The sequence below is a fragment of the Columba livia genome, chromosome 7 (genome assembly GCF_036013475.1).
Source record: "Columba livia isolate bColLiv1 breed racing homer chromosome 7, bColLiv1.pat.W.v2, whole genome shotgun sequence".
Classification (NCBI taxonomy): Eukaryota; Metazoa; Chordata; class Aves; order Columbiformes; family Columbidae; genus Columba; species Columba livia.
In genome coordinates this window covers 30497666-30525405 of record NC_088608.1, presented here as the reverse complement: position 1 = coordinate 30525405, position 27740 = coordinate 30497666, and the positions used below count along the sequence as shown (strand labels likewise).

General features: G+C 40.3%; 1 protein-coding gene across 4 annotated transcripts in view; it reads right to left on the bottom strand.

The window, feature by feature from the left end:
* Positions 1-26234, bottom strand: part of NCKAP1 (NCK associated protein 1) — a 63842-nt gene extending 37608 nt beyond the window's left edge. The window contains exons 1-5 of one of the 4 annotated variants that reach the window (XM_065069052.1): positions 26014-26233; positions 14782-14799; positions 13521-13631; positions 3393-3479; positions 189-245 (exon numbers count right to left, since the gene is read on the bottom strand). In XM_065069052.1, coding sequence (XP_064925124.1) covers positions 189-245; positions 3393-3479; positions 13521-13631; positions 14782-14799; positions 26014-26121 — 381 coding nt within the window. In that variant the 5' untranslated portion in view covers positions 26122-26233. Of the gene's footprint in view, positions 1-188; positions 246-3392; positions 3486-13520; positions 13632-14781; positions 14800-26013 lie in introns of all 4 variants that reach the window. The other 3 variants (XM_065069051.1, XM_065069054.1, XM_065069055.1) reach the window with 3 other exon arrangements.
* Between the last annotated feature and the right edge of the window lie 1506 nt (positions 26235-27740).

Below are 27740 nucleotides of genomic sequence, written 5' to 3'. Positions count from 1 at the left end.
CTCTTCTGATTCCCGGCTATTTCTACAAGTTACGGATCTAAAGATAACATTCATATTTCCCTTGCATTTATAACTAGAGATGTCATGTTTCTTTGGCTAACATAAACAAGTTCTTCTAATTTTCCACGCATGACTCCTATTGGAAACATTTTTACATCGCATTTGAAAGTTTAACCTACAAAACTTACAATATCAAAGAAGACTTGGCAAACATCAATAGTGTTCAGCAGCTCACAAACATGGTCCTTGAAAAACAAAGGAATAATTTCAGTTTCAAAAGATGGAAGTAAATTGTTTTACTATCACAGAATCACAGAATGTTAGGGAGTGGAAGGGACCTCAAAAGATCATCTAGTCCAACCCCCCTGCCGGAGCAGGAACACCCAGATGAGGTTACATAGGAAGGCATCCAGGCGGGTTTTGAATGTCTCCAGAGTAGGAGACTCCACAACCCCCCTGGGCAGCCTGTTCCAGTGTCTGTCACCCTCAGTGAGAAGAAGTTTCTTCTCAAGTTCATGTGAAACCTTTTGTGTTCCAGTTTGAACCCATTATCCCTTGTCCTATCATTGCTTGTCACCAAGAAGAGCCTGGCTCCATCCTCATGACATTCACCCTTTATATATCTGTAAACATGAATGAGGTCACCCCTCAACCTCTCCTCCTCCAAGCTAAAGAGCCCCAGCTCCCTCAGCCTTTCTTCATAAGGGAGGTACTCCACTCCATCATCTTTGTTACCCTGCGCTGGACTCTCTCCAGCAGTTCCCTGTCCTTCTGGAACTGAGGGGCCCAGAACTGGACACAATATTCCAGATGTGGTCTTACCAGGGCGGAGTAGAGGGGAAGGAGAACCTCTCTTGACCTAATAACCACCCCCCTTCTACTACACCCCAGGATGCCACTGGCCTTCTTGGCCACAAGGGCCCAGTGCTGGCTCATGGTCATCCTGCTGTCCACCAGGACCCCCAGGTCCCTTTCCCCTACACTGCTCTCTAATAGGTCACTCCCCAGCTTATACTGGAACCTGCGGTTGTTCCTACCCAGATGCAAGACTCCACACCTTCCCTTGTTATACTTCATTAAATTTTTCCCTGCCCAACTCTCCAGCCTGTCCAGGTCTCGCTGGATGGTGGCACAGCCTTCTGGCGTGTCAGCCACTCCTCCCAACTTCGTGTCATCAGCAAACATCACTCTATTCCCTCGTCCAAATCACTTATGAATATACTGAATAATATAGGCCCCAGTACTGACCCTTGAGGCACTCCACTAGATACAAGCCTCCAACTGGACCCTGCCCCATTGACCACAACTCTCTGGCTTCTTCCCTTCAGCCAGTTCCCAGTCCACCTCACTACCCAGTCATCCAGACCACACTTCCTCAGTTTAGCTGTAAGGATGCTGTGGGAGACTGTGTCAAATGCCTTACTCAAGTCAAGGTAGATCACGTCCACCACTCTGCCATCACCCATCTATCTTGTTATGTCCTCATAAAAGTCAATGAGGTTGGTCAAGCATGACTTCCCCTTGGTGAAGCCATGTTGACTGCCCCTAATGACCGTCTTATCCTTGATATGCCTTGAGATGGCACCAAGGATAAGTCGTTCCATCAGTCTCCCAGGGATGGAGGTGAGGCTGACCAGTCTATAGTTACCTGCGTCCTCCCTCTTGCCCTTTTTGAAGACTGGAGTGACGTTTGCCTTCCTCCAGTCCTCAGGGACCTCTCCCGTTTCCCAAGACTTGGCAAATATGATGGAGAGCGGTCCAGCAATGACCTCAGCACCCACGGGTGCATCCCATCCGGACCCATGGATTTATGGATGTCCAGACTGCCTAACTGCTCCCTAACCCAGTCCACATCAACCAAGGCAAACTCCTCCATTGTCCTGCCTTCCTCTGGGGCCTCAGCGGCACGGGGCTCCTCAGGACAGCCTCTGGCAGAGTAGACAGAGACAAAGAAGGCATTCAGTAACTCTGCCTTCTCTGTATCTTCTGTCACCAGGGCACCCACCTCATTCATCAGTGGGCCTACATTGCCTCTGGTGTTAGTTTTATCTGCCATGTATTGGAAAAAGCTCTTCCTGTTGTCCTTGACCCCTCTTGCCAGGTTTAATTCTAAGGAGGCCTTAGCTTTCCTAGTTGCCTCCCTACACCCTCTGACAACAGCCTGATATTCTCCCCTCCTTCCATGATCTATAAACTCTCCTCTTCCACTTGAGCATACCCAGCAGTTCCCTGTTTAACCACACAGGTCTCCTGGCTCCCTTCCTTGACTTCCTACGTGTTGGGATGCTCTGATCTGGTGCCCGGTAGAAACAGTCCCTGAACACTAACCAACTATCTTGGGCCCCTTTACCTTCAAGCAGCCTTACCCACGGGATTTCCCCTAGTAATTGCCTGAAAACACCAAAGTTTGCCCTGCTGAAATCCAGGGTTGCAATTCTGCTTACTATCCTGCTCCTGCCACATGAGATCCTGAACTCCACCATCTCATGGTTGCTGCAACCAAGGCAGCCCTCAACCTTTACTGCTTCAATCAGCCTCTCCTTGTTAGTGAGGATGAGATCCAGCAGTTCACCTCTTCTAGTTGGGTCCTCCACCCTTTGCATCAGAAAGTTACTGTCAAGGCACTGGAGGAACCTCCTAGACTGTGACTGACTGGCTGAGTAGTCCTTCCAACAATCAGGAAAGTTAAAATCCCCCACCACAACCAGGGCCTGTGACTGTGAGGCTGCTCTCAGCTGTCTGTAGAAGGCCTCATCAACTTCCTCACCCTGACCTGGTGGCCTGTAAGAGACGCCCACAACAGTATCACCCCCACCAGCCTGCCCCTTAACTTTCACCCACAAACTCTCAACTCGCTCCTCATCCATGCCTGAACAATACTCAATACATTGTAGTTGCTCTCTCACATAAAGAGCAACTCTACCACCATGCCTGGCTGGCCTGTCTTTCCTGAAAAGGACATAGCCATCCATGACCACATTCCAGTCATGTGAGCTGCCCCACCATGTCTCTGTAATTGCCACTAGGTCATAATCTCTGGCCCCAACACAGGTTTCTAACTCCTCCTGCTTACTCCCCGTGCTGCACGCATTGGTGTACAGGCATTTCAGAGAGCGAGGTGAGCACACCGATTTCACCCCAGGGGTATGGGAGGCCTCCCAGCCCTCATGAACTCTGGAGTGATGCCCTACTGATGCAAGCCAGGCTACAACCCCATCCCCCTTCGAGTCTAGTTTAAAGCTCTCCAAATGAGCCCTGCTTAGTGATGAGGATTATGCTGATTTATTTTTTAAAATAACCGAGCTACAAGTTCAGCTATATAGTACTATTTAATAAATATAAAGACAGAAACCTGATGTAACAGAACAACTGACATATTTGCAATACCTTACCTTAAATTCCATGACATCAACAAACGTGAAGTAGTATAACGCCAGGTTCTTCAGAATCTCTGACTTTTCTTTCTGGAGCTGAGCAAGCTGTTGCTAAAAGAGAGCATAAACATTCACACTGTTCTTAGAAGCTCTTGAGAAGACTGCTGAAAAACAAAACCTGTGAAGCGCAGAGTAACCACCAGGCTATGCAAAGAAGCCTTAACATGATTTTCTAAGACTGAGGTTCTGTGTGTCTCAAACACAACACAGAGTTCTCAAAACAGACCATTTGAACAGCTGCTGACTATACTTGGAAGATAAAAGTCAAATTAGTACACATTAGTACCAAAGTCATATTGTTTACTCAGCTAGAGATGAAAATGGGTAGTTAGGAAAACAGTGTTATGTATAATTAGCAAAAGCAAACAGTACATGACCACAAATCAGTATGACAAAAAAATAATGACGTTACTTAAGTGGGAGAAAAGAAGGTGGCAGGTTACAAACTTTACTACAGAAAAACATTATGCTTTTAAATTCTGAACTTACCAAAAAGAATATCCAGGCAAAGCCACGTTAAGCATGCAAAATAAAATGTAGATACAAACATAAAATACAGTAACGGTTCTTTGACCAGTTCCATATAAAGACAATAATACATTCAAACAAAAGCAACAAAATAAGGAAACAAAAAAGAAGCAAAACACTGGCATTAGACACTGGTGGATAAAATGGAAGAGGCAAATGCGAATACAAAGGCATAAAATACTTCATATGTCTGTTTAAAAAAAAAATAAATCCAACAAAATACCACTTAATTTCCATATTTTTCAAAATTTTCTGGAGAAATCAGACAGATCGTTTAAACAATTACGATTTAGAACACACAAAAAGGTGGCTGTTACTGAACAACCATTCTGTTTATCTATGTATTACAGTCTCACAGCATGGCAAAAATCCAATTATTTAACTTGCAATATCCAGCAACTAATTAAGTCTCTTTCCTGATATAGGAACTGAAATGAGTTAAAGCAATCATAACACTCAGTAGGAAAAAGTGCCCTCCAAAAGCTGCAAGATTTTAAATTAAAGACTGATGAAGCTAAATAGGGTTTTCTTCTCAGCAAGAGCAATCAATTATAAGAAAGATTAAATAAAATTGTTTCAAATTGGTTAGCTCATTTTCACGTGAGATGTTAGACCTGAACACAGTTCATCTCCCTCTCTTTATAAAACTGTGCTCTGTCCTCTCAGTTTTATGAAAACCACTAAAAGTCCACTAAATGCAAAAACCAGACTGCCTGCACCACTTTGTCATATATAAGACAATATTTGCTCCTTTCCTCTGAATTTTTAGAGGCGACTATGATTTTTAGAAGCCTTACGCCATAAGACTTCCATTATAGCCAAAGAAGATAGGCATATACAGAGATATGAACAAATTGGAATGGCTACATTATAAAATACTCCTGCCTACTCTTAAACTCTTTAACTTTGAAGGTACAAGTTTGAATGCGTGCCCTATTTAAGTTTCTTTCACATAGTCATCAGCTGGGACTTAAATGAATAATGGGTGTATGTACATGTGTTCATTCTGTAACATCTGATAATCTCACACACTAAAAAATAGGTTATTTCCATTTGAACTGCTGCTGTACAAAATCTGTTTTCAAATGCAAGTCCTACGAATCATATTTTGATCCTCAGTATGAACTTGCTATTACCTTTCCCAGTGTGCCCCTTGAACCAGAGCTGCCTTGTGCTGAGTGAACAAAGGCCCCAGCACGGTCCAGCAGAGGCTGGAGCTCCAGCAAACAAACCTTCGGGTCAACTATCAGCATCTTCCTACCACGGTACTGATTCGTACTGAGCAAGGTGCAATGCTATGGGAGACCAAGATTATAGCTTGTTGTATGCAACATCTACGTTTAGTATTAAAAAATGGCACTGGTGTCCACTTCTGAGGGACACCACAATTTCAAAACCACAATACATGAAGTGGGGAGATATGGCAAAAAGGGAGACAGTGCTGGAAACTATACTTGCAAGAGAAATATTTATTTATTTAAGTAATTCTACGAAGCTGTACATCAAATAAGAGAATATAAGGATGTATTCATTATACTCAACCAAGAATTAAGGAATCACTGCTGTTCATTGTTAACTAGCTACTTGTGTTCCCAGAAACATTTATACTTAAATGATGTTAAAACTTCTGCACAGAGTTAAAGTGATCATTTGTCCGACTCTGAGTGTCAAGGGTATTAGTAAACTTTTATTTAAAATATTAGTATAAAAGTAAAACTATGTATCAAGTGCAATCCCAGTTAAATCAGTTTGGTGAGAACAGTTCACTTCATCCAGCACTGACAGAACGGCGATGTAAAGTGCAGCTTACAGCACGGAGGGTCGTGGATATTTGTTTGCATTTTTATCACTCAGGAATGTGGGTGTAACGCCTTCCACACCCACTGCAACAAAAATTTCCATTACTAATTTCCTAACAGCTGTTTAGAAATAGCTGGTGCTGTATCATTTTTGGATTTGGTTTGAGGCTATCTTCATTGGCCTGTAATTCTCATTTAATTGCAAACATTTTTGTTTCCAATAGTTGATGGAAGTTTTATAATAGGATAAGATGAAGAAATAACTTTTAAAATATTACTAGCATCAAAAGATTATTTTCACTATAGCTAACCATGCCTTGTTGATTGGTTAGATGTGTTTTATTTATTCTTAAAGAACTTGAAGTACAGATTATACCAGAGAACAACAGTATTTTGGCTGAACAAAGTGAGTTGAATTTAAGACACATGAAAAGCTGCACAAATATTAGCATAATATTGAAAGATTAAAAAAAATAAATTCCAAAGTAATTTATTTTGTCTATTAAAAAATACTACATCTCCAAACATATTTGAAAATTATTTATAAATTAGGATTCTAAATTCCAGAGAGTGAAGCCGACACTTTGTCAAGTATGTGATCTACAAGAGAAGGAACTGACCTTTAGCAAGTTGTTTTGTGCCTTTCCTTCCTCATATTAAACCCTCAAAAATCTTTACACAACTGATGATGTACACAGAGAAAGTACATTAAAGGAAATGAGACACAAACCAGAAAGTGCAAGAGAGCCTCACTAGAAGCTTACGTGAACACAATGCTCAGAGACAAGAGAAAAATGACACAGACACTAGCTTTTTAACAGTATGAATAAATACAAATTTAACGTGAAGGCACAGGAAGAATACGAGACACCAGAAGAGGCGTTCGGGGAGATTTATGTGTGGAAAACCAGAGGATAACTGTAGTTCTCTATTTCATCGTATTTGTTTCACTGGTAGCAACAGCATGCAAATAAATGTCTTATTTCACGATCCAGGAACAGACAGTAGGCAGGGGAATTTTCTCCTTCTGTCAGTGTGATATTTTTCCTGCAAGCATTTAACACTTGTATTTGTTTTCCACAAACCAACACAAGAGATATTACAATATCCTCAGAGCAAACGCCATCAATTTAATCTTACTAGATGCAATATAAGCCCCAAAAAGCGTATTACAAATTCTGACTGTTAAAATTCTGAGGATGGGGTAGATAACCACTGTCAGTATTCTTACTGTCATTTATTATACTCACTACACTTGGCACCTGTAGAATATTTAGGTGAAGATTTTAAAAACTCAATTTATGTGAACAAAGTTCTGTGTCTACAAAATCCATAGCAGAATGGTGAGGAGAGAGAGAGAGAGAGAAAGAACTAATCAAATGAAGAAAACCAGTTCTGAATTCTGTAAACTAACTGCAGAATGATGAATGTGTCCTTGGTTTTCTTATTTCAAATTTCTAACAGCCTAAAAGGTTGTGCTGTTCTATAGATAAAATGTTTTGGACATACGTCTCTAGCTGCTTGCATACTTACATTAGTGTCACGAGATCATGAAAGAACTATTCATTTAACATGCATGAAAACTAATTTTGACATGCCGCTTTGTTAACAGTGTGTAACTAAAATACGTTTTAGGTATTAACAACTGGAGGTTCTTCCTTCTCTTTTTGTTTTGAGGTTCGTTTTTTTCTCTGTTTGTTTTAAATTGCCAAGCTCTGAAGTTGTCAATCATCATATTGAAAGAGGATTTCGGTTTTAATGAACAAAGCAAACAGGTTAAGTATGACACACACTCACCCCTCTGCAGGTATTACATATGCTATTAAGCAATAGGAGTGAGCACATGACCAGTTTGGTTTACCTTAGAAAGTGACTCATGGGCTGATTTGACTTATAGCAGTATAATACAATGATTTATTACAAATAATAACAAAAATGAAATTGTAGTTGGACGTTACTCCATCTCAAATTCATGCACAACCAAGGGTTAAGCCATGAGTATAAACATCGCAGCTGATGGTACTACGATTTTGAGAAAAGATAAATTACATTATGACAGTTCTGTTTGGTGAAACGTTTTAAAGACAATCCAAGATTTCATGTTCTTTTTGGAATTGCTATAGAAATATTAAAAATGCTTACTTTCAAATGACTGTTAGGCTGTAAAAATTTATGTGCTATTGTCTGATTACATTATAGCATAAGTTATCTTAAGCTGCGAAGTCAGTCTTATGCAGGTAACAACTGAAAACACCAGACATGCTACTGTGCACAAACTAGTAGGTATGGTTGTATCAGAGCAAGACACCAGCAGAGCAATTTCCATTCTGAATGATTTTTAGTAACAATTTAAATAAAATTGTTATTTGTTGCAGGTATTTTGCAGTTTCTTCTGAAATAAACTATCATTAGTATATCCCATTCTCAAGCATTAAAAAAACCCCTTAAGTGCTCGTACAAAGCTGATCAGAGACTAGTTACTTGTCATGTGGCTTACTCATGCAGGGTAACTAAATTACTAAATACTAAATAAACTAAATTACTGCCTCAGTGAGTTCTGGAAAACCAATCTCACTGGCAGTCCCTTCGGCACTGTAAGTTCCTTGAGCAACGGCAAGCAGAGCTGAACAGGCAGCTGTGCAAGCAAAGCACAGCATCCTCTTACCTCAAAAAGATTTTAGTCTTCATGGCCAGGAACCCAGTTAGTTTTCTGCTGAAATACAGGGAGCTGGGGTTTTATTGCTTAACTAAGCAATAAGGTGTATGAAAAATTGAGTCTCCCAGACAAGAGGTCTAGAACTCCAGAAAGCTGGGGAAAAAGGTTTACTGAATTTCATGAGTTAAGTTACCTTCCTTAAGTTAATCTTAAGAAATCAGCTGCCATAGGTGTTTATTACCTTATTGTTTCCTCAAAAGATTTTCAGAGAAAAAGAATTACCAATACATAAGGCAGCATGGCTGAGACCTGGATTTTTCCTCAGAAGAGAATTTCTAAATTATCTTCACTAGCACTGTGCAAAACACAATATTAAAAGCTTGATCGGAAACAAGACATTTTGCTTTTGGCACAGTAGTACCCCTTCAGAAAGCAAATTATTATTTGTATTTTGTGAAGTATTTTGAAAAAGGCTAATTATTGCAAGTACCTATCACAACTTAAAATTCAGGATTGGTTATAAAGTGCATATATCAATAATTATAGAAGAAAGCGCTTAACAAAAGCATGCATTAATGTCTTCTAATAAGCTCTGGCCAAGGCGGTCCAGCCACGCTGTGCCCACACCACCCCTCCCACCATCCAGCTAATTTGCTATGCAACCAGCTCACTATGAAGTGAAACTGTGAAAGCCACAGTAAGCCGAGCAAACATACACACTGGCATCTAAAAGGAAAAAGCCATCGCAGCCATGAAGTAAAATTAAATACAATGTGCAGTGAATTAATTTATATCTACAGATCCTTATCCAAGCAGCGCTGGAAATGCTCACACTGCTTGCACCCTACTCTCATATGATCTTGTTTCCAGTCCCTGCTGATGTAATAATGCAAAAAATTATTACAATTTAATCAAGGAAATTACCTCCCAAAATATTATCTCCTAAGAAATTAAATGTGTAGTCAATACAAAACACAATGGAATTGATATAAACAATACTTGGAAGACAGCTACTAAAAATAAAGACTAGCAATATGTGGAAAACATGGATGTTTCTCCCACTAACCATACACTTACCAACTTCTGAGTAATGTTTCACTGTTCTGCTTACTGCTAAGCAATGACTAAGCCTCAGCTTCCCTGGTAGACATTTAAAAATACAGGAAGTTTTTCTACAGAGAAATTGCTCAGGAGCAATCTGAGTAAAAGAAAAACATATGCTCAAGAAAGAAGGCAGATATTCTCACTACATCCCATATGTGGTGTTTTGGAAAGCAGAGAGGAGCCAACTCCACCATATAGGGACACAGAGCTTTACCTGCGCGGGCAGCAGACTTTTCAGATCCTCTCCACAATCTACAGAAAAATCTACATCTTTTCTGCTGGCACCTCCAGTTCCCCATAATGAAATATTTTATTCTAGTTTTACAATGGCATTAAGTATTAGCCTTGACTGAGAAAAGAGTAATATTTAGGTCCTACTATTTTTTTTTGGAGTTCAGTATATTCTCATTTGATTTCTCTGTGGTGAGAACCTTGCCTATGCACCTTTTAAGACAATGAGGTCCAAAAAAACCTTCTAGAAAAATCAGGCTGCTTCTGCATCCCTTAATTCAGAATTTTTCATCTGAAACTAGGCAAGAAATTTGGTGAAAATATATGTTACCCTGAGTCAACACTAGCACAATCAGATCACTGTTCTGACTGAGAATGATGGTGCTAAAAGGCTTTTTGGAAGCCCTCTCCAATTCAGAAGGGTTTTTCAAAGTAAAGCTTTAGTCAATTTCACAGTATCACAGTATGTTTGGGATTGGAAGGGACCTCAAAAGATCATCCAGTCCAATCCCCCTGCTGGAGCAGGAACACCTAGGTGAGGTCACACAGGAACATGTCCAGGCGGGTTTTGAATGTCTCCAGAGAAGGAGACTCCACAACCCCCCTGGGCAGCCTGTTCCAGTGTCTGTCACCCTCACTGAGAAGAAGTTTTTTCTCAAATTTAAGTGGAACCTCTTGTGTTCCAGCTTGATCCCATTACCCCTTGTCCTATCATTGTTTGCCACCGAGAAGAGCCTGGCTTCATCCTCATGGCACTCACCCTTTATATATTTATAAATATTAATAAGGTCATTTAAAACAAATATAAATACTAAGGTTTCCAAAACACAGAAGATATACACTTTTTATTATTATATAGTTTCCTTTTCAAATAGAAGTCTAAAATGTTTGTTTCTCACTTGGTCAATCCATCACATTTTTTGTTTACATATATTCCCTCCTTTTGCAGGAGTTGTGTGCACTATTAAGCAACACTACATTGCTGACCAACATAATTAACGGTTGATCTAAGAGCTCAGTCTTTAAACTGCACATTTTCAAGGTTATATGGCTCACAATGGTGACTGGAGAAGAAAAGGCAAGTGTAAGAGATCACAGTGACTGCCCTCGGATGACAGGAGAGAGTGAGTTATGAACTGAGAAGGTCCAGAATTATCTATAATCGATACTTGGAAGATGAACTACTCATTTCGTTTTTCAGCCTGGCCAACAAGGATTCATCGGGCATTTCATTTTTGTTTGAACTGTTCATAAATTTTCACTCTTGCTACAATATTGAAAATCGGCAATTGTCAGACATCGCTCTAGTCTGACTGACTCAGCATGCCAAACACTGAAGGAAAAACAAAACCAGGAGCTGCATTTTTGTGAATAAAGATGTAAAAGCTATCAATAGTAAACCTAACAGAATCACTTGTTTCTAAAGTTCTAAAAGTGCAGGCTTTTCAAGATCAGACACCTTTCTGAATACAGCAGAGACTGCTCATACTCTTCAATAAAACATGTTGTTCACCTCTGAGATACAGAGCACTGTAAATGATGGCACCCGAGAAAAACAAACTAGCAGCTAACAATAGGTTAAAAAAAAAGAGAAACTCAAAAGCAGGCACTGCTGCTTCTCTCACCAAATGCAAACTTCTTCAGCAACATCACCTACTGACATGTCAACAGGTGCTACTATAATAACTGCACAGTGCTAAGCTACAGCAGCTGCTGCAGTTGAACACACAAAATCCACAGCACCCCCCTGAAAGACTGTCCTCGATCTTCACTGCAAGGAGGAAGTACAGTTTATGACTTCCCCACTATTTCCCCTGCAATAATCCTTTGACTGATGTGTCCTTGCTCCAAGAAGCTTCTTGCTCTTCCAAATCTCTGACCACCCACTTCCCTACTGGAGGAACTCACTGGTGGACCCTCCCAGTACATGGTGAGCTGATTGTTGGCCAGCAGGGAGGGAGGCAAAGGAAGAGGGAGGAGAGGAATACATTGCTGACCAGGAGCTACATGGTTATGCCTTCTTGAAGCTATAGTTTACAAAAATTGAAAAAAAAACACCTTACATCAAACCAGAATGTTCTCTGCACATCACGTGGCTTTTGTCTCATTAGGTACCTGCTATGGGTAAAGGTTTGTTTTGGGAGATACAACACTTTAGAAGAAAACTTCTGTAAACAACGAAGACAAGCAAACTGCTGTCAGCTCTAACCGCAGGGAGGGAAACCCCAGCTGCCTACTGCTACAACTCCAAATCCCTACTTTAAACTGTGCTCATACATGGAGGTGGTAGGGCTTTTGATAATTGTGCTTAATAAACACAGTCCGGCCTGGCTCATGGTAAATAAACACAAGGCAATGACAAAACATTATGAGTGTGTCCCACTTTAGACCCTGTGATTGTCAAAACATATCAAGTTAGCTTTGATCTCTTTCCATAAATCTCACAGTATCTTTAAAGATCTATCATTAGTTAAGCTCCAAATTCATAGTCAACAACCGGAAGACGTATCAAGTGTACATGCAACTGCATTAAATAAATTCTATTTATTTATCTTAAATTCTATTTATTTATCTTTTAACAGCAGATCTGCCACTGAATTTAGAGAAAAATGAAGCATTGACCAAACATGGTTTAACAGGTTTACTGTTGTTACATAACTTTGATAAAGAATTTGTCATATTTGTTACTACCACAATCAAATTAATACAAAGATGAGCAATACTAAACACTACAAAACATGACCAAATTTTAACATGAGGAAGCATCGTTACTGAAATAGTTTCCTCCATAGGGGAAAGTTTTTTCTAATTTTCTTTCATTGGTCTTACTGAAGACATAAGGATTCTAGAAGGCACTGTAAACTAATTATTCCCACTAATGTTACCACCACCATTCTGCAGAAACCTGAATGCTTAAAGCAAGCCTAAACCTCTCAAGCACACATGCAAGTAGTTGCATGCAGGGAACATGCAAACCCAACACCTACCTCCATTTTCTACCTTTGGAAAGAAATATAAGCAGGTAAAACAAAAATCTCTCCCTTGACTTTCAAATTGAAAAAGAGAAACAAGTGTCCATCCCCTGCCAAAAAGCCTACCTGTAATCTAATAATCTTAATTATCTCTAAAAGGCTACAAAGTCAAATTCAGCAATACTGGATCACTCAGAAGGATGAAAAATAATTTGCTACTGCAACTGAAGTCACTGTATCTGAAGAGGAAACAATTATATTTATGTATTTTTGTATTTCACAAGGTTTCTCCTTATGTACTAAAACATTTTTTATTTCCACAGGGATTGACCCCCTTGGTAAGGCCACCTGGAAGGTACAGGCACCTGTGAAGTACAAACACACTCGCCTGCTTTACAGTCAGGTGCCTTTTCACCAACTGCTGATTAGGTCTCATCAGAAATAGTTATGCAACTTCCATCTTCTGCCATCAGCCTGGTCACAAGAATTTCTGTTATCAAAGTAAGGCATGATTTTTTCAACAATCATTTCCCATTGGCAATTCTTTGAAACTGAACAAAAGAGAGAAAAACAGAAAGTGTCCTACCCTAACAAAACCAATCCAGAATTACCATAGAATTATCTCCATAGAGAGAATATTGTTTCTAAAGTGTCAGACACTTGAATTAACAACTATATTCCAATCATAACTGTCAGCGTCAGATGCTCTACAAGAACATACAGAACCTTACGGATTTGAGCAACAAGTGCTGAAGGGTATTAAGAAAAATACTTATTTAGCCATTTAGTTACTTACATTGTTGTTGCGTGTTTCTACTGCTGGAAACTTCCTGACTATGAATTTGACAGCAGATTCCAGGTTTTTGTCAATAAGATAGGATGGTTTGGCTTTGGGGTCACCGCATGCCTATAAAAAAATACAATAAAAAATGAAGTAAAAACACAACAATCGGTCTAAAGCTAAGCGATAGTTGCAAATCTGACGACACAATTTTATAGAAAGATTCTCTCTTTGTTTGTTTGTTTTTAGTGAGCAGGTGATAAAATGAAAGGCAAAGTGCAGGGACTGTCACAGCTGAAATATGCAATGGGAAACAGTACAGAGATGCTCTTCTACTGAAAAAGATGCATGGAAGTATCAAAGCAGTTAGTGCAGAACAGCAGTGAGGGAAAAAACTCAATCCTAAAAGAAGGAGGAAAAAGAATGGTTTCTTTTTAATGCTATTCCTGGTTTGAGGTAGTGTTGTATCATCTGAAGTTAATAAACTGTTAGAAAATTCAATCATGTCATCATCTGTGGAGGACAGTGCTGAGCACATTAGTTGATTAAACTATCCTTTATTAAACAAAACTAAAAGCCCCACCACCAACCTGCATTTAATTTTTCTTCAAACTTAACTGCAAGACAATTTTCCATGCCACAATAAAACCACCAGTACTTGCGTGAAGTATCCTACTTCCCTAGACTAAGAACTCAAGTTTTGTCCCTTTTCTTTACTCCTGTAACAGCATAGGCTGTGCTTTAAAAGCAGCAATCAAGAAATTTCATTAAATTTTAATTTGTATAGAGGTCGCAACTAAGTGTTAGGTCTCTATTTAAATATCTTACGTAGACATCTCAGAACAGCTTCTGTGGATAAAGGACTGACGAAGCACCTACTTTTGCCAGCTCCAGAGCATGCTGTCAGACACACGACTCCTCCTCCGCTACTCTGACTAGTGAGCCATGCTACACCATTTAGTTTAGAGCAACACACTAAAAGCAGGGTTACTTACATGACAAAATTTGTGCTCAAATTGTATTTTCTCTCAAATATTTATTTAGTTTTACAGTCCTCATAGGGATTTGCAAAGGAGTTTCGTGTCTCATGCAAAACTAAATCACATGCTAGGCGTTTCTACGCAACATAGTGAACTCAAATGACAGCTCATTTCAAAACTTCTCCACATTGATTTCTATGACCGAGTTGTGGACTGCAGAGACAGAAGTCATGGAGTATGAGACCGATTCTGAAAGCGGGCAAGCGGGCAAAGGGAAGGTGAAAAGCTTTGCAAACCTTCCAAACTTGTCCTTGCTGGGAAAGCAGTGTAATAAAAAGAGAGAAAAATTACATATAAACAAATTACTCTTAAATTCTAAAACACGTTACATTTAAGTGAACTAACACACTATTACCTACATCCAAGAGAACATTATGACCATCTGTTACTACAGGCAGCATACTTTCTACTGGATGGCGATTATTCTAGTAGTCAAACACAACTTTACACATACTCATTAGGATTTCACTATTGTGCAAAGTGCTGCATATATAGAGACACATGGAACTTCTAATAGTATTTCCAAACTAAGTTTAGATAGGGAGAGGAAAAAAAAAGGAGTTAACAAACATCACATGCAACTACGGGGGAAAAAAGGAGAGAAACTCAGTGAAGTTTTACATACCTGAAAAAGAAACGGTAGCCAAGAAAAAAAAAAAAAAAGAGTCATTATTTTAAGTTTCTAAAACTCCTACCAGCAGTACATGATCATCATGATGTATGCTAACGTACTACCCTAACACCAACACTCCCACATTTGCTAATTTTTCCACAAAAATACTTATTTTATTAAAATATCATATCTATAGTACTACAAGAGGAATTTACAGTGAAAATAAATGCAGCAACATCCACAGTATCACTTAGATATTAAATAGTTGCTTCAATATTCTTACAGCAGCAAACATGTGCCACAGAAGATCTATTCTGAACACACTTTAAAGTCTTTATACAATTTCAGAAGTAAAAATTATACCGTAAATAGGTGTCCAAAAATTAAACAATGCAAGCTTCAAATTTATGAAGTCTTTAACCAGATGTCACGGATTTGTCAGATTATTTCAATTTGCTGTCCTTGCCACAAGTTATATAATTTTCTCTACTAAAAGAAGGATCGCAAACTCGGAAAACAGCTTCATAGACAACAAATATTTGTGGCCTGTTAAATTCCAATATGGTTGCTCTTACACAGGAGACAAGAGACCCGCCACTGTTGACTTCCTAAATGTTTCATTTTGAATTCAAACACTACTTCCACATTACACTCCTTATTTTTCCTAGCAACTGATGTTTTTCCTAGTGTAAATCAGCTCTCCAAAACAGTTAGTAAAAATTATGTTCTACCCAAGCCCCACCACACAGATCACTTACATGGAAACACATGTCTGAAAACACTACCATGCATATCCTCATGTAGCTTCAGGAACTCTAATCCCAAAGATGATTAATATTATCCTCAGTCTAACTGGCAATCCCCTCAATAGATCTGAGTATGCAAGAAAGCCTTGCTCCTTCCTATTGTTTGTTTACTAACAGTGCACTTAAAGCAACTGTAATTCTTCCTACTAATAAACTACACAAGATGGATCCATCGATAAGAAAGAAAATTGCTGCAAGATATAAAAGGTTAAATGTCTCCTTCATACCTTTCAAAATTCCAGCCTCTAACAAGTTGGACCAGCCTATGTATGTGGACTGATGAGGCCAGACACCACAGAACAAGGCGGTCAATGCCTTTTCCTTCCCTCTCCCACATCCCGCAGAACCTTTCTCAGAACTGATATTATTTGGTTACTATCTGTTGTTGCATCAATACAGTTTTCATCCATGCTGTTACCTGCATTCAGGTAAAACAGTCTACATAAGCTAAACCTCCCCTAAAATGGCAAATAGACCTATGAAGCTCAAGCTCACTACAATTTAGTCTAGGAAGCATAAAAGAACGAAGATACAAACCCCAATCCCAGCACTTTCACACAAGTGGTAAGACACATAGCCACAATTTTGCACTGTAGAAAGAACAAAGGCGTTGAGGGCAATGGCCTCAGAATATAGATAAGAAAAACAGCTTTTGCTTTTAATCATTGTATTAGTCAATATAAAACCCCTTGTCAGCACTGTAATAGGCAGGAACATGGTGGTACAACGTAAAAATATCACTTTGCCATATACAGCTCTCTAGCATTCAAATAGAATTTTGAGAAGTAGCTCTTTCTCAATCAGCCTCAGATGTCACTTTCTCCCCTAAGTGGGCTGCAGTAACCTTTCTTCATTTATTTTTTTTAAGAAAAAACAGAATGGCTATGTTTTTTGAGCATTAAAAAGAAATTTGAATTAAAAATGTTCTTACTAGAGCAGCATTCATGGAATACAGCTCTGAGAAGCTATAGGATTCCAGCTGCTTTGGCCCCGAAATACTATACTGAAAGAATCTCCCAGCAGTCATCTCTAAATCCCTTTGTACATTACTAAACAGTTGCCAAGCAGTTGCGCTGAAAAAGATGATGCAAAGCTACCATCAGAGACTAATCCAAGTAACCTAAAAAAAAAAATAAAAAGCTCAGGCACTGGATTTCTATCAAGTTACACAGCATTTTCCACAGCAGTTTAGAATGGGCCATGTTGTGGTAAGCCCCCAGCTCTCAGTTAACTAAGTGAACATATTTTCCTGATCTCATTCCATGCATCCAACTCTTAAGAAGAATGATTTCTATAGCTAAGAGATTCATTATTCAGAATTCTCATTTGCTATCACATGTATAGGCCAAACTTCAGAGATTGGACTACATGTACATGATGCAATACGTTTTGAGTTAATGCAGTGTTTTCCTACCTAATCTAATAATCTAGATAACTAGGTCATTATTATTATGAAATAAAATACAGACTCTATTCTGCACTTGATGCTATGAGGCTCTTCTATACTATTTTCATTCTGAAACTGAAGAATACTACATAGTTTCACTTTTTAGGTCATAATCATTCAAAAGTGGCCAACAAGAAAACAAACAACAATAAAAACCTCCTTAAGGTCTACATTTAAAATAAGGGGCCTCTAAAGAACACAGAATCTGGTACAACTGCCCTTGGTGCAGCATACACCAACGTTAAGAGATATGGCCAAGAGCCCTTTTGCCCCAGTGCAGTTACAGCTATCACCACAAAAATCAAAGCCCAACATTCTACTTCCTACTTGAGGGCAGAGGATGTTGGAGAACAAAACAAAACCACCAAACAAACAACAACAAAATCAACAAATTTGCTACATATATCCAACTGATGGGACATGAAAAAAGGGAAGTTTATGCTCAGGTACAATCCTTGCCAAAAGTCAGTGCCATGGCACAGTGAACAGGGTGCAAACTCGCATTTAGAACTCCTAAACTTCACTCCTGCCTTTTACATAAACCTGCCAGGTGTCCTCGAGTAACAATATTGGGAAGTATTACCTGAGTTACACGGTGTAGGATGATTTTTTAAAAGTCCAAATATGTTACTGTATTATGGAAACACCTTTTGTTGTTGCTGCTGCTGCTAAGCCCAACCTATTTCAGATGATTAGCAGGGCTGTTTCCCAATAAAGGAGAAACAGGGCCATTTAAATCAAGAATTTCCTATTTTCAGCCCCCAAACCTACATCAGCAGATGACCATAAAGTAAGTCATATTTTGCAGCAATTTAACATGTTTTTACTACTTCAAGAGATCTTGATTTACTGTTACTGCAGACTTGAGATAAAACACTGCTGACCACAGTTCCACTGGACTGTGGCAACAATTACTGAAATAATCTGTCATTTACAAATGAACACGCACTAAAAAAAACTCTATGAATATAACCAGCAAACTGAAGGAATTTCAATAACAGCAAAAAATATGCTATCCCCTGAGTCAGTAACTTTCATTAGTAAATGGAAGTACACTAAGATTTCTCACATTAAAAAAATGGGAACAGCTCTTGTATGTACCATTTAAGGTTTACTACAGCACACTCTCTTGACGTGCAAGAAAGGCATGCACACTAAAACTGTTCTGCTTCCCTTGGAACAGCTGCTGGCATTAAAGACTTCACCCTAAAATGTATCTGTAAGTTTGAATGCCTGGTTTGCAGCTATGCATCCTATAAATTATACTAAATAATACATGGCAAAGAAACATTCAAAGAGATAGGTTCATCATTAACTCTAGATTTCTGTAGGATAAAACACATTATTTATTCTTTCTGTCACACATTTAAAATAATGAGATTAGCATCTGACAAGCTCTAATTTCGAAAATGCAAAACTGAGAAGGAGAGAGGTGAATAGTCAATAAAGAGCTTCTTTGAATGGTGAATACGTGAGTAAACAGTTCATACTACATCTGCCTTAATATCTCTGATGAAGTCTGCTACAAACGCTTTGCTGTATTTTAGGTTTTATGGAAGCCTAAGATTATTATTATTAAACAGGCTGACTCCAGACAAGCTTTGTGAATGAAGCTTTGTCCCCCTTAACAGCAAAGCAAGCAGATGCAAGAACTAGCCGGTCACACATGGACAAATTATTATAGTTTAAATACTTTTGATGCCTTAACCATCCTACAACAGTATCACTCAGGTAATCTTGTACCGGCTAAATTACATTACTGATGTTTACAGTTACATAAACGATACTTGTACAAAAGGTAAATGTATTTTGATACGTAAACTAGACTAGTAGATGCAACCAGAACTGTATTGTTCCCATGACTTAACCAGGATCCGGAATCAGAAGAAAGTCTCCAGTGTACTAATTCCTGGACAGTCTCTAAAGGCCTTGAACATATCCAAAATAAGGCTCAAAATTATTATAAATTTAACAGCTATTGCACTTTTCATGCACAGAAGTTCAAATTTTTGAAAGATAATGCACTTTAATATTAATTAAAATTACAATTAAAGGTATTAAAAGACAGTCCAATGTTTGCTGCAGCTAAACAAGACATCTACTCCAACATTATTCATTTTTTGGTGTGTCTTGAATCCTAAAGTATGTACTTAACTTTAAATCCTAGTGTATCTCTACTCAGAGATCCAACCCACTACAACGTAAACTCATGTGAAATGAGACGTAAAGGCTAGAAATGACCTTCCTGTTCCAAAGCAAGATCAACTGTATCTCTGTTACTCCTGGGAGACATCTGCTAAATCTTTACTTACAGGTCTCCAACAGGCTACATTCAAAACCGTTCTCACAGTATTTTCCAATATTTAACAATCTTTTTAATTAGAAAGTTCTAAGATCTAAACTGAACTTTTCTCTCTACAATTTAATGCATCACTTTTTCATCTCTGTGGCCATACTGAACTGCACAAAATATTCCCCTTCTCTCCACAGCAGTTCTAAATACTTAAAAATCTGTATCTCTTATTAATTTACTTTAAAAAATTCTTCCCATTTTCTTAATGGGTGAAATTTGCTGCATCAGTGGTCTTCTTATTCTACTCTGGACTTTCTCCATTTTGTCCACATCTTTCTTGAGAAGTGTGTCAAATCAGATACATTTCAGATGAGTCTGAAAGCATGCCATGCAGAGCAAAAGGATTATTTTCTTTCTATCTTGCTTACACATTTATAGGATCTCATGTCATCCCTGTTTTTTTTGCAGCAAAACTTAGTTGGCTCACATTTGTGCTGGCAGGTGCCTAATTTTTCCTGGCTATTTTCTGCAGACTTGCTATCTCATTACTTTTCATTACCATTTTAAATTTCACTAAGCACAATCATACTTTCTCAGCCACCTCCAAGTTCGTTAGGCCATACCTACAATTTGTTAAGCTCAAACCGAATTCCAGTTAGGTTCTTCATTACTTCCATTGCTTCTCCCAGTTTCCTAGCTACAAATTTATTAAGCACATCATAGTCATCATTTAGGTTATTAATATAAAGAGCGACTGGAATCAGAGGTTAAGACACAGCCCAACAAGACCCTGCTGAACCACAGTCTGACAATGAGACCTTTGTAACTGTTCCCTAATACGGTTATCCATCTGCTTTCATTGTTACGATTTCATCCAGGCTGTACTTCCTTAGATTGTTTGTGAGAACAATCAGATGAGGTCACGTCAGCAGCCTTGCTAAGGGCTAAGTGTAAAATATCCACCAAGTTGTTCATACTAGAGTGACCTGTCAGCTCATCCACAAAAGAAATACGCTTGGTAACACTTGTTTGAGTAAGCACTTGGTTCTAGCAACCAAATACAGGGCAGGTGAAACCCAAAGAAAACAAACAAACAAAACAAAACACAAAATAGCAAACCAAAACCAAACCAAACAGAAATCTAAAAAAAACCCCACAACAAACAAAGAGAATCTACACTGCCACAAAACTTTCTCGAACTGTGATTTATAAAGTAACCTCTTAATAAAGGAAAGCAAGGCAACAGAAATGCCCAGTCTATTCTGAATCTAGAACAGGAACTGTTAAGACTTTTTAGCTGCATCTCTGTATGCAGAGGCACACAATCTTAAAAACCTCTTCCAACTAAAACTAGATTTGCTTTTGTGTCAACACGCGGCAGGACAAACGAACAGTAAGTGGAGGGGCACGTAATTCATTTTGTAAACAAAGGAACAATGCAAGGCAATTCTGGGCATCTGATGCAAAAGGATAAATCCACCTGGCTTTCTGTATATTTTAAAAGATATCATAGGATATTTTTACATTGCATTAGAAAGTCTTATTGTATATTTACAAAATAAGTTGCTTTTCTGAGTTTAAAAAAATAATGTGACATGGAATCATCAGTTTGTGCTTGCTTCCTGAGCAAATGAATTTATTTATTTGTTTTTTATTTCCAGCACTGCCTGTGAGTTTGTTCTGGGCTTCTTCCTCCTCCTCCTATCAGCAGGACAGTATTCTGAGTCATTCCTCCAAGACCACAGACACAAATAGACAAACTATCATCTTAACCTTTGCAGAACTGCTGATATCTATCAATCCCTGGCAGCAATACCATCCCACCCTAAGCCACTTCCTGATGGCCTCAAGACATTATCTGTTCTTTCCAATATCAACCTTACAACTCAAAACTAGATTTTATTTGTGAGCTTTTCCTCTCAGTTCAAAGCTCTGCACCCCAACAGTGAGCTCAGTGTCAAAAGGGTGATCTAATCCTACACTCTTCCAAAGTTCAGCAGTCTGCAGATTGGAAACTTCTCCATGTTCTGCCAGCCACCCAAAATCTCTCCTACTTTTTCCTGAGGCACTGCCCTAGTGCCTGAGCAAAACAGGATACTTTATCAACCAGTTCTAGTCAGACAATTTACAACTGTCCCCCGCAATATTTAGACATTGTCAAGTCCTCTCCAGTTCAGTTTTGGAACTTTTGGGATCTTTTTCTTCACCCCAATCTCACAAACAGCGTAAAAGGCTGGCGAAGGAAGATTTGAGCTCCATTCAGCCTTGGCTGATCTGGTCAACTTGGCATCGTTTTACCACAGGAGACTTGATGCAGTCCTCCTCTCTCCCTCACAGAATACGCCTCCTCTTGCACTTTGGAAAATAATAAGTACTTTACCTGCTGTAGAAGATAATAGGCAAAACAAAAAGTACTCAGTCTTTAAACAGGCTAACAAGTAACATCCTCAATATAGATAAAAATCCAATATTTCTGCCTTTGTATCCTTAAAGAACTAACTGGCGTTTAATCACTTGCTAAATTATTTTAAATCTGGCTTCATACTAAGCTGTGTGGTGCTCACAATAGGACTGGAACCACATTTTTACTTTGGAATGGTAAAGATAAGTCAGCTAAAGCCCCTGCAAATATTTATTCTGTTCCTTATCTACTACTTCAGTTTGGTTATGCAGTTCATATCTAAGAATTAGTTTAACATTCTCATTTTTCAGATGCTATGGAATCATCAGTTGTGAAAGTCAAAAGAACTTTTTTATTAATGACGTTTTAAGAAAAAATTTTGTACACAAACATAAAACCTGTAGTGTGAAGAACAGAACACTGCTAGCAAAGCAATTAATGCTAAACAACAGACTCATCATGTTTGAATAACATATACTCTAAATAATTCAAAATCTTAACTTTTACCCTTAGCATTTCTGTTGACAATAGCCCTGCTTCGCCATTCTTCAAAAATTACACTCTGATTTGCTCTGGCTAAATCTACACTTCATGTATTTTAAGATGAAATCTCTTATTACGAATACTTCCCAGTATCCAAGGGCTTCATAAACAAACAAAAGATGGGCCCACAGATAACAAGATTTCTCTGCCACCACTCTTGAACAACACACTTGTCAGTACCAGCGGCATTACACAAAACTTGCCAACACAGACTTGGCCTGCTCTGAAAGGTATCACAAAATCCAAGCTTCACCTGAGCCAGGATGGCATGAAAAGTGCTGCTGCCTCTGATTTATGGAGGTTTAGCTGTGGGCACATAACAAGAAAAGAGGTACATGGAAAGCAATAATACAATTGCTAACCTGGATAACTGAGGATAACTTCTTAAAAAGTAGAAGGAACAAACTAGGAAAGAAACCGCAACAGTAAGCTTTCCAAGTTCAGAATTAATCCTGGTCCCAGTACAAAAGCCAGCTGAAAGCAGCAAGCGAAGGGTCATCCTCCAAAATAACAGCAGCAACAAAAAACCCCACGTCCAAACGGATAAAATGAGAGTTTTGTCTCACGATACGCTATGGCCTTAGTTAACTCCACTTTTCATATTTTCCATGTCACTCTGAGGCAAAAAAACCACATGGATACTCTAACTTAAAAACAACAAATTTTAAACTATTTCAGAAGAAAACACCACAGAAAGTCACTAAACAGGACATTATGAATAATTAACAGCTCTAAGCACAATGACATCAAAACTGACATTTATATAGGAAGATGAAGTGTGTTTATCAATTTTCTAGCTGCTTTTAACAACTGTATTTCTTCGGGAAGTAAAATTTTCCTGCTTTCTTTCTAACAGTCAAGAGAATTCTTGATCCTTTAGAATCTCTGCTCCCTAGACAGCATCTACAGCAATCTGTGAGGCAGCTACAAATACCTCACCTCTCACTTCCTCTTATTAAAAAAAGTCTTAACCATTTCCTTTAACCGCAATACCACATATTGTGTGCTTATCTCTAGTAACTTGAGTTTCGATATCATCTTCAAAGGAGGAAGCTATGAGAATCTTAAACAGCAGTTTTGGAATTTACTGTTTTCAGAGAGCGAAAAAGAAAGAAAAAATAGAAATAAAGAAAAATGAAGTGTTCCAGGCAGCCAGCTATGCTGCAGCTGGGCTAAAAAGAGGTCCACAATAAAACACAGTAATCAGTCCCGAGACTTCTGGGGCTCACCATAGAGCTAGCCAGTTACTACTGACAAACGGTACTCACTGAAGCTTAAAAATACAACTGTTTAAATCACAAATCACTATATGAGCACACAGAATTGCATCTGGGATGGACACAGATTTGCAAAACTATACATCACACAATAATCAAGCTGCTTGGTCATGTCTGCTCTCTCTCTCTGTATGTAGGACCTACACAATTTTGAACTCAGTTCATGGCATTTGCAGGAAAAACTGGTGTCACCTCTAGTGCTCCCCTACCGAGAACCTATCCACTCACATCACTAATACGAGTAACAGCAGAAGCTACCACCCTACAGGCACACATGCTCCGGACTCTGCCATCTAAACACGCCAGCAGAAATGTGTCTGTAGGCGCTGGGTTGCTTAACATGAGTAAGTGGCCCCAAATCAGAGCACTGGTAATGGAAAGAGAGTCCACACTCACACTGGTTAAGGCACAGCTCTATGTCAGGACAAGGTTTAACTTCTCCTGTCTTGTTTCCTGCCTTTTCGCCCCAAAGCAGAGCTATGCTCAGGAGAAATTCCTTTGGCCTGTTTTTCACCTGGTGTATTTCTCTCACAGCATACCAAGCACACACACAAATGACTTCCCCACTTCAATGCTCTTCCCCATAAACAGGGAACTCCTGTTTTATGTTAGAAGTGTGATTATATTGTTACAATTATTAAGTTGATGCAGTTTTCCAACATAGGAAGCTGCAGACTAAAACGAACCTCCCTTCTATTTTGGAAATATACAAGTTTGGAATAATTTTAAATGCTTTATTTATGTCAGCAAAGACTTGCAAACATTCAAGCGCACATCAACTACTGACATTGCTTTGGATCAACGCTGACTTCTGAATACTTCGGGTTTTTTTGTTATTATATTCCTGGAAACATCATCTTAATTAAAATCAACATTTCCCTTGGTATAGCCAAGCAGCCCTTACTATTCCTGGAGTACAAGCCTCTCATATGAGCAAAACAATTTGACAAAACTCATCCTTTAGCTCAGATCTGTTTGGCAGGAGCACTCCTGACAGAAACCTGAGTTCGGAAGTCAAAGCCATCAAGTAAGCACCTAAAAATCTCACACTCCCTCTGCTACTGCTGCAGCGCAAGCCAACTGAACCCAGCATGTGAATGGCACAGAAATTTTAACACATTAGGCCTGCAAAAGGATGTCCCTTACTTGAACGGAATAACTAACAGTTTATGTGAAACAAGGAAAATCTTTCTCAGGAGTAATTGTGTTCGAGGGAAAGCAATAAAATCTGAACTAATACTCATTACTAGAAGCGGACTGAGCAGCCGCACACATTCAGATGATGCACTGCTGGTCAGGAAAATTAAACTGATAAAAATACACGAAACACCGGGCGCAGGGGATGGCCATGAACCACGCTCTAATACATCGGAAAGCACCAGGATTTCCTCCAGAGGAGAAAGGAACTAAGCACGGAGGTGTAACCCATCCTTTCCGTCATACCCAGACCTGCAGCCGCCCGCACCGCCTCACCCGGGCAAACACCGATGGATTTCGGGAAGGCGGGACCAGCTCCAGCACCCACGGCAGCTTCGCGCATCTGCTCCAGCTCCCGCCGGGAGCTGCTAAGCAACGGCGCGCCTCGAACTTATCGAAATTAAAACTTACTAATTTTACCCCAAACCATTCCCTTCGGTAGCGACGGGTTTCGCAACTCGGCGTGGGAAAGCCCGTGCCGAGCAGCCCACTCCCGGCTCCCGTGACTCACGCACGGCGGGGCGGGAGCGGCTCCGGGCCTAGGCCCCGCGGCGGGGGGCGCCGGGCCTGCGGGCGCCGCGCAGAACCGGCCTCCCGCCCGCCAGGTAGCGAGGCGATGGCCGCTCGGGAAGCCCCGTCACCCCCCGCCACCGCCGGGCCCGCAGGCGCCGCAGCGCCGGGCCGGGCCAGAGCGCCTGACCGCGGCGGCGGCGCAGCTCCCGCCGCCTCCCCGCCCAGCCTCTCGGGCCCCGCATCTAGGCCGCAGCGCGGCCGGCTGAGCCGCAAGCCGTGAGGCGGAGCGCCGGACCGGCCGGGGCCCGGTGGGGCGGCAGCGCGGCGATCGCGCCGGGGCGGTTCCTCCCCCCCGCCTCCCCTCCGGGGCCCCCGCACCTTCTTGATGTTGTAAAGCCGGGTGAGCATGCCGACGCCCCGGTCGTTCAGGATGGTGAGCTTCTCCGCCAGCTTCTGCTGGCTCGGCTGCAGCACCGACCGCGACATCTTGCCCCGCTGCCCTCCGCGGCCCGGGCCCCGCCGTGGTGCGGCCGCCGGCCCGGCGCTGCGCTGTCCCCCCGGCCGCCCGCCGCGGCGCTGCTGCCTCCGCGGGGCGTGGCCACGGCGCGCGTCACGTGGCGCCGCTCTCGGCCGCCCCCTGCGGGCGGCCGGGCTGGGGGCGTCCAGGGCTGAGCCCCAGCTGCCCGCCCGGTGCGGCCCCGCGGGAGGGGAGCGGCGTCGGGCTGAAAACCGCGGCGGGGGAGCGTTGGGTTGGGGTCTGGTCTCCCTGGGCGGTTTATTTTGCTGCTGTGCTGAACAGCAGATCCGTCAGGCTGTACTTTAGGTAAAATCCCAAGGTGTGCTTCAAAAACAGGAAGAATATTCATTTTTGTTCAAGGTTTATAAAAAAATCGTTTTGTTTTTTATTGTTTTAAATTTTACGTGACGGAAATCATGAACTGAAGCTCAGAAAAGCATTGCATGGTGTATATTGATACAATTATCGTTGCCAGGGTCCCTGATTTTCTGAGGGCACCTCAGGACCGCACCGGGATGGGACCCGGGAGGCAGAAGGAACCCAGGGACACCCACAGGGCAGGGCCATGAGGGACTCAGGGACACCCTGACACCCGTGAGGCTCTTGCCATCCCCTGAGCTGCACACCCATGTACAGCAAATTCAGAGAAATACCATTTGACTAATTACTTGATTCACATCACTGTTTTGTTTTGTCTTGTTTTGTTTTTTCCTTCTCGAAAGCACAGGAATTAAAAGCATGTATTTTTAAGGAATGGTGAGATTTCCACACCATGAATGTCAATGTGGGGCTTCCACCAGAGCTGTCCCTTCCTGCAACCTGTTACTGGGCCAGCTGCACCTCTGATCATCCAGCACAACCAGCCGGGCTGCAGGGCTCCCGAGTCCAGTTAGCAGGAGACAGGCTCAAGAATTAACCTTCTAATCTCGTTTTTTATAATGGCACCACCATCTGTGCTTTTATTTTTATATTAATATTTCCATTTACTTTTCAGTTTGCATTTTTGCATTAGAAATCTGAATCAGACAACCTCACTCTTTTAGCGGTTTTAAACTAATAGATTTTAGAAAGCATGAATGTGAGATTTTAGAAAATGAATGTGAGAAGCCTAAATGTAACTAAATTGTTACTGACCTCCTTCTTCTCTTTAGCAGCTACAAGACAATTTATGATTCAGAATGAAATCAGGAAGCAAGAACTTAGAGTTCCAATCTTAAGTCTGCTATTGACTCATTCTTTGGCCTTTATCAGATGATTTTCTGCCTCGGATTTGTGTCCAAGAGGAGGGAATACCTAGCAACAATGTTGTAATGAGTAATTAGATTCGACCTGACCTTTCACTGCTGGAGTCTATGGAAAACATCAGAAACATTCAAATCAGTATTAAAATTTGTGAAGCATAAAATGCTATGTAATTTTGAAGTATTTAATTGATAATATTTATAGTAATATTTTTACACAAAACATCTTTATTGTATTTTTTTAAGTCAAATATAGTATTTCTAGTTGCAATGAAGATGGTTCCCATGTGGTTGCACTGCAAAATAGACCAAATATTATTGCTGAGAGCAATTTTTTTGTTTCTCAT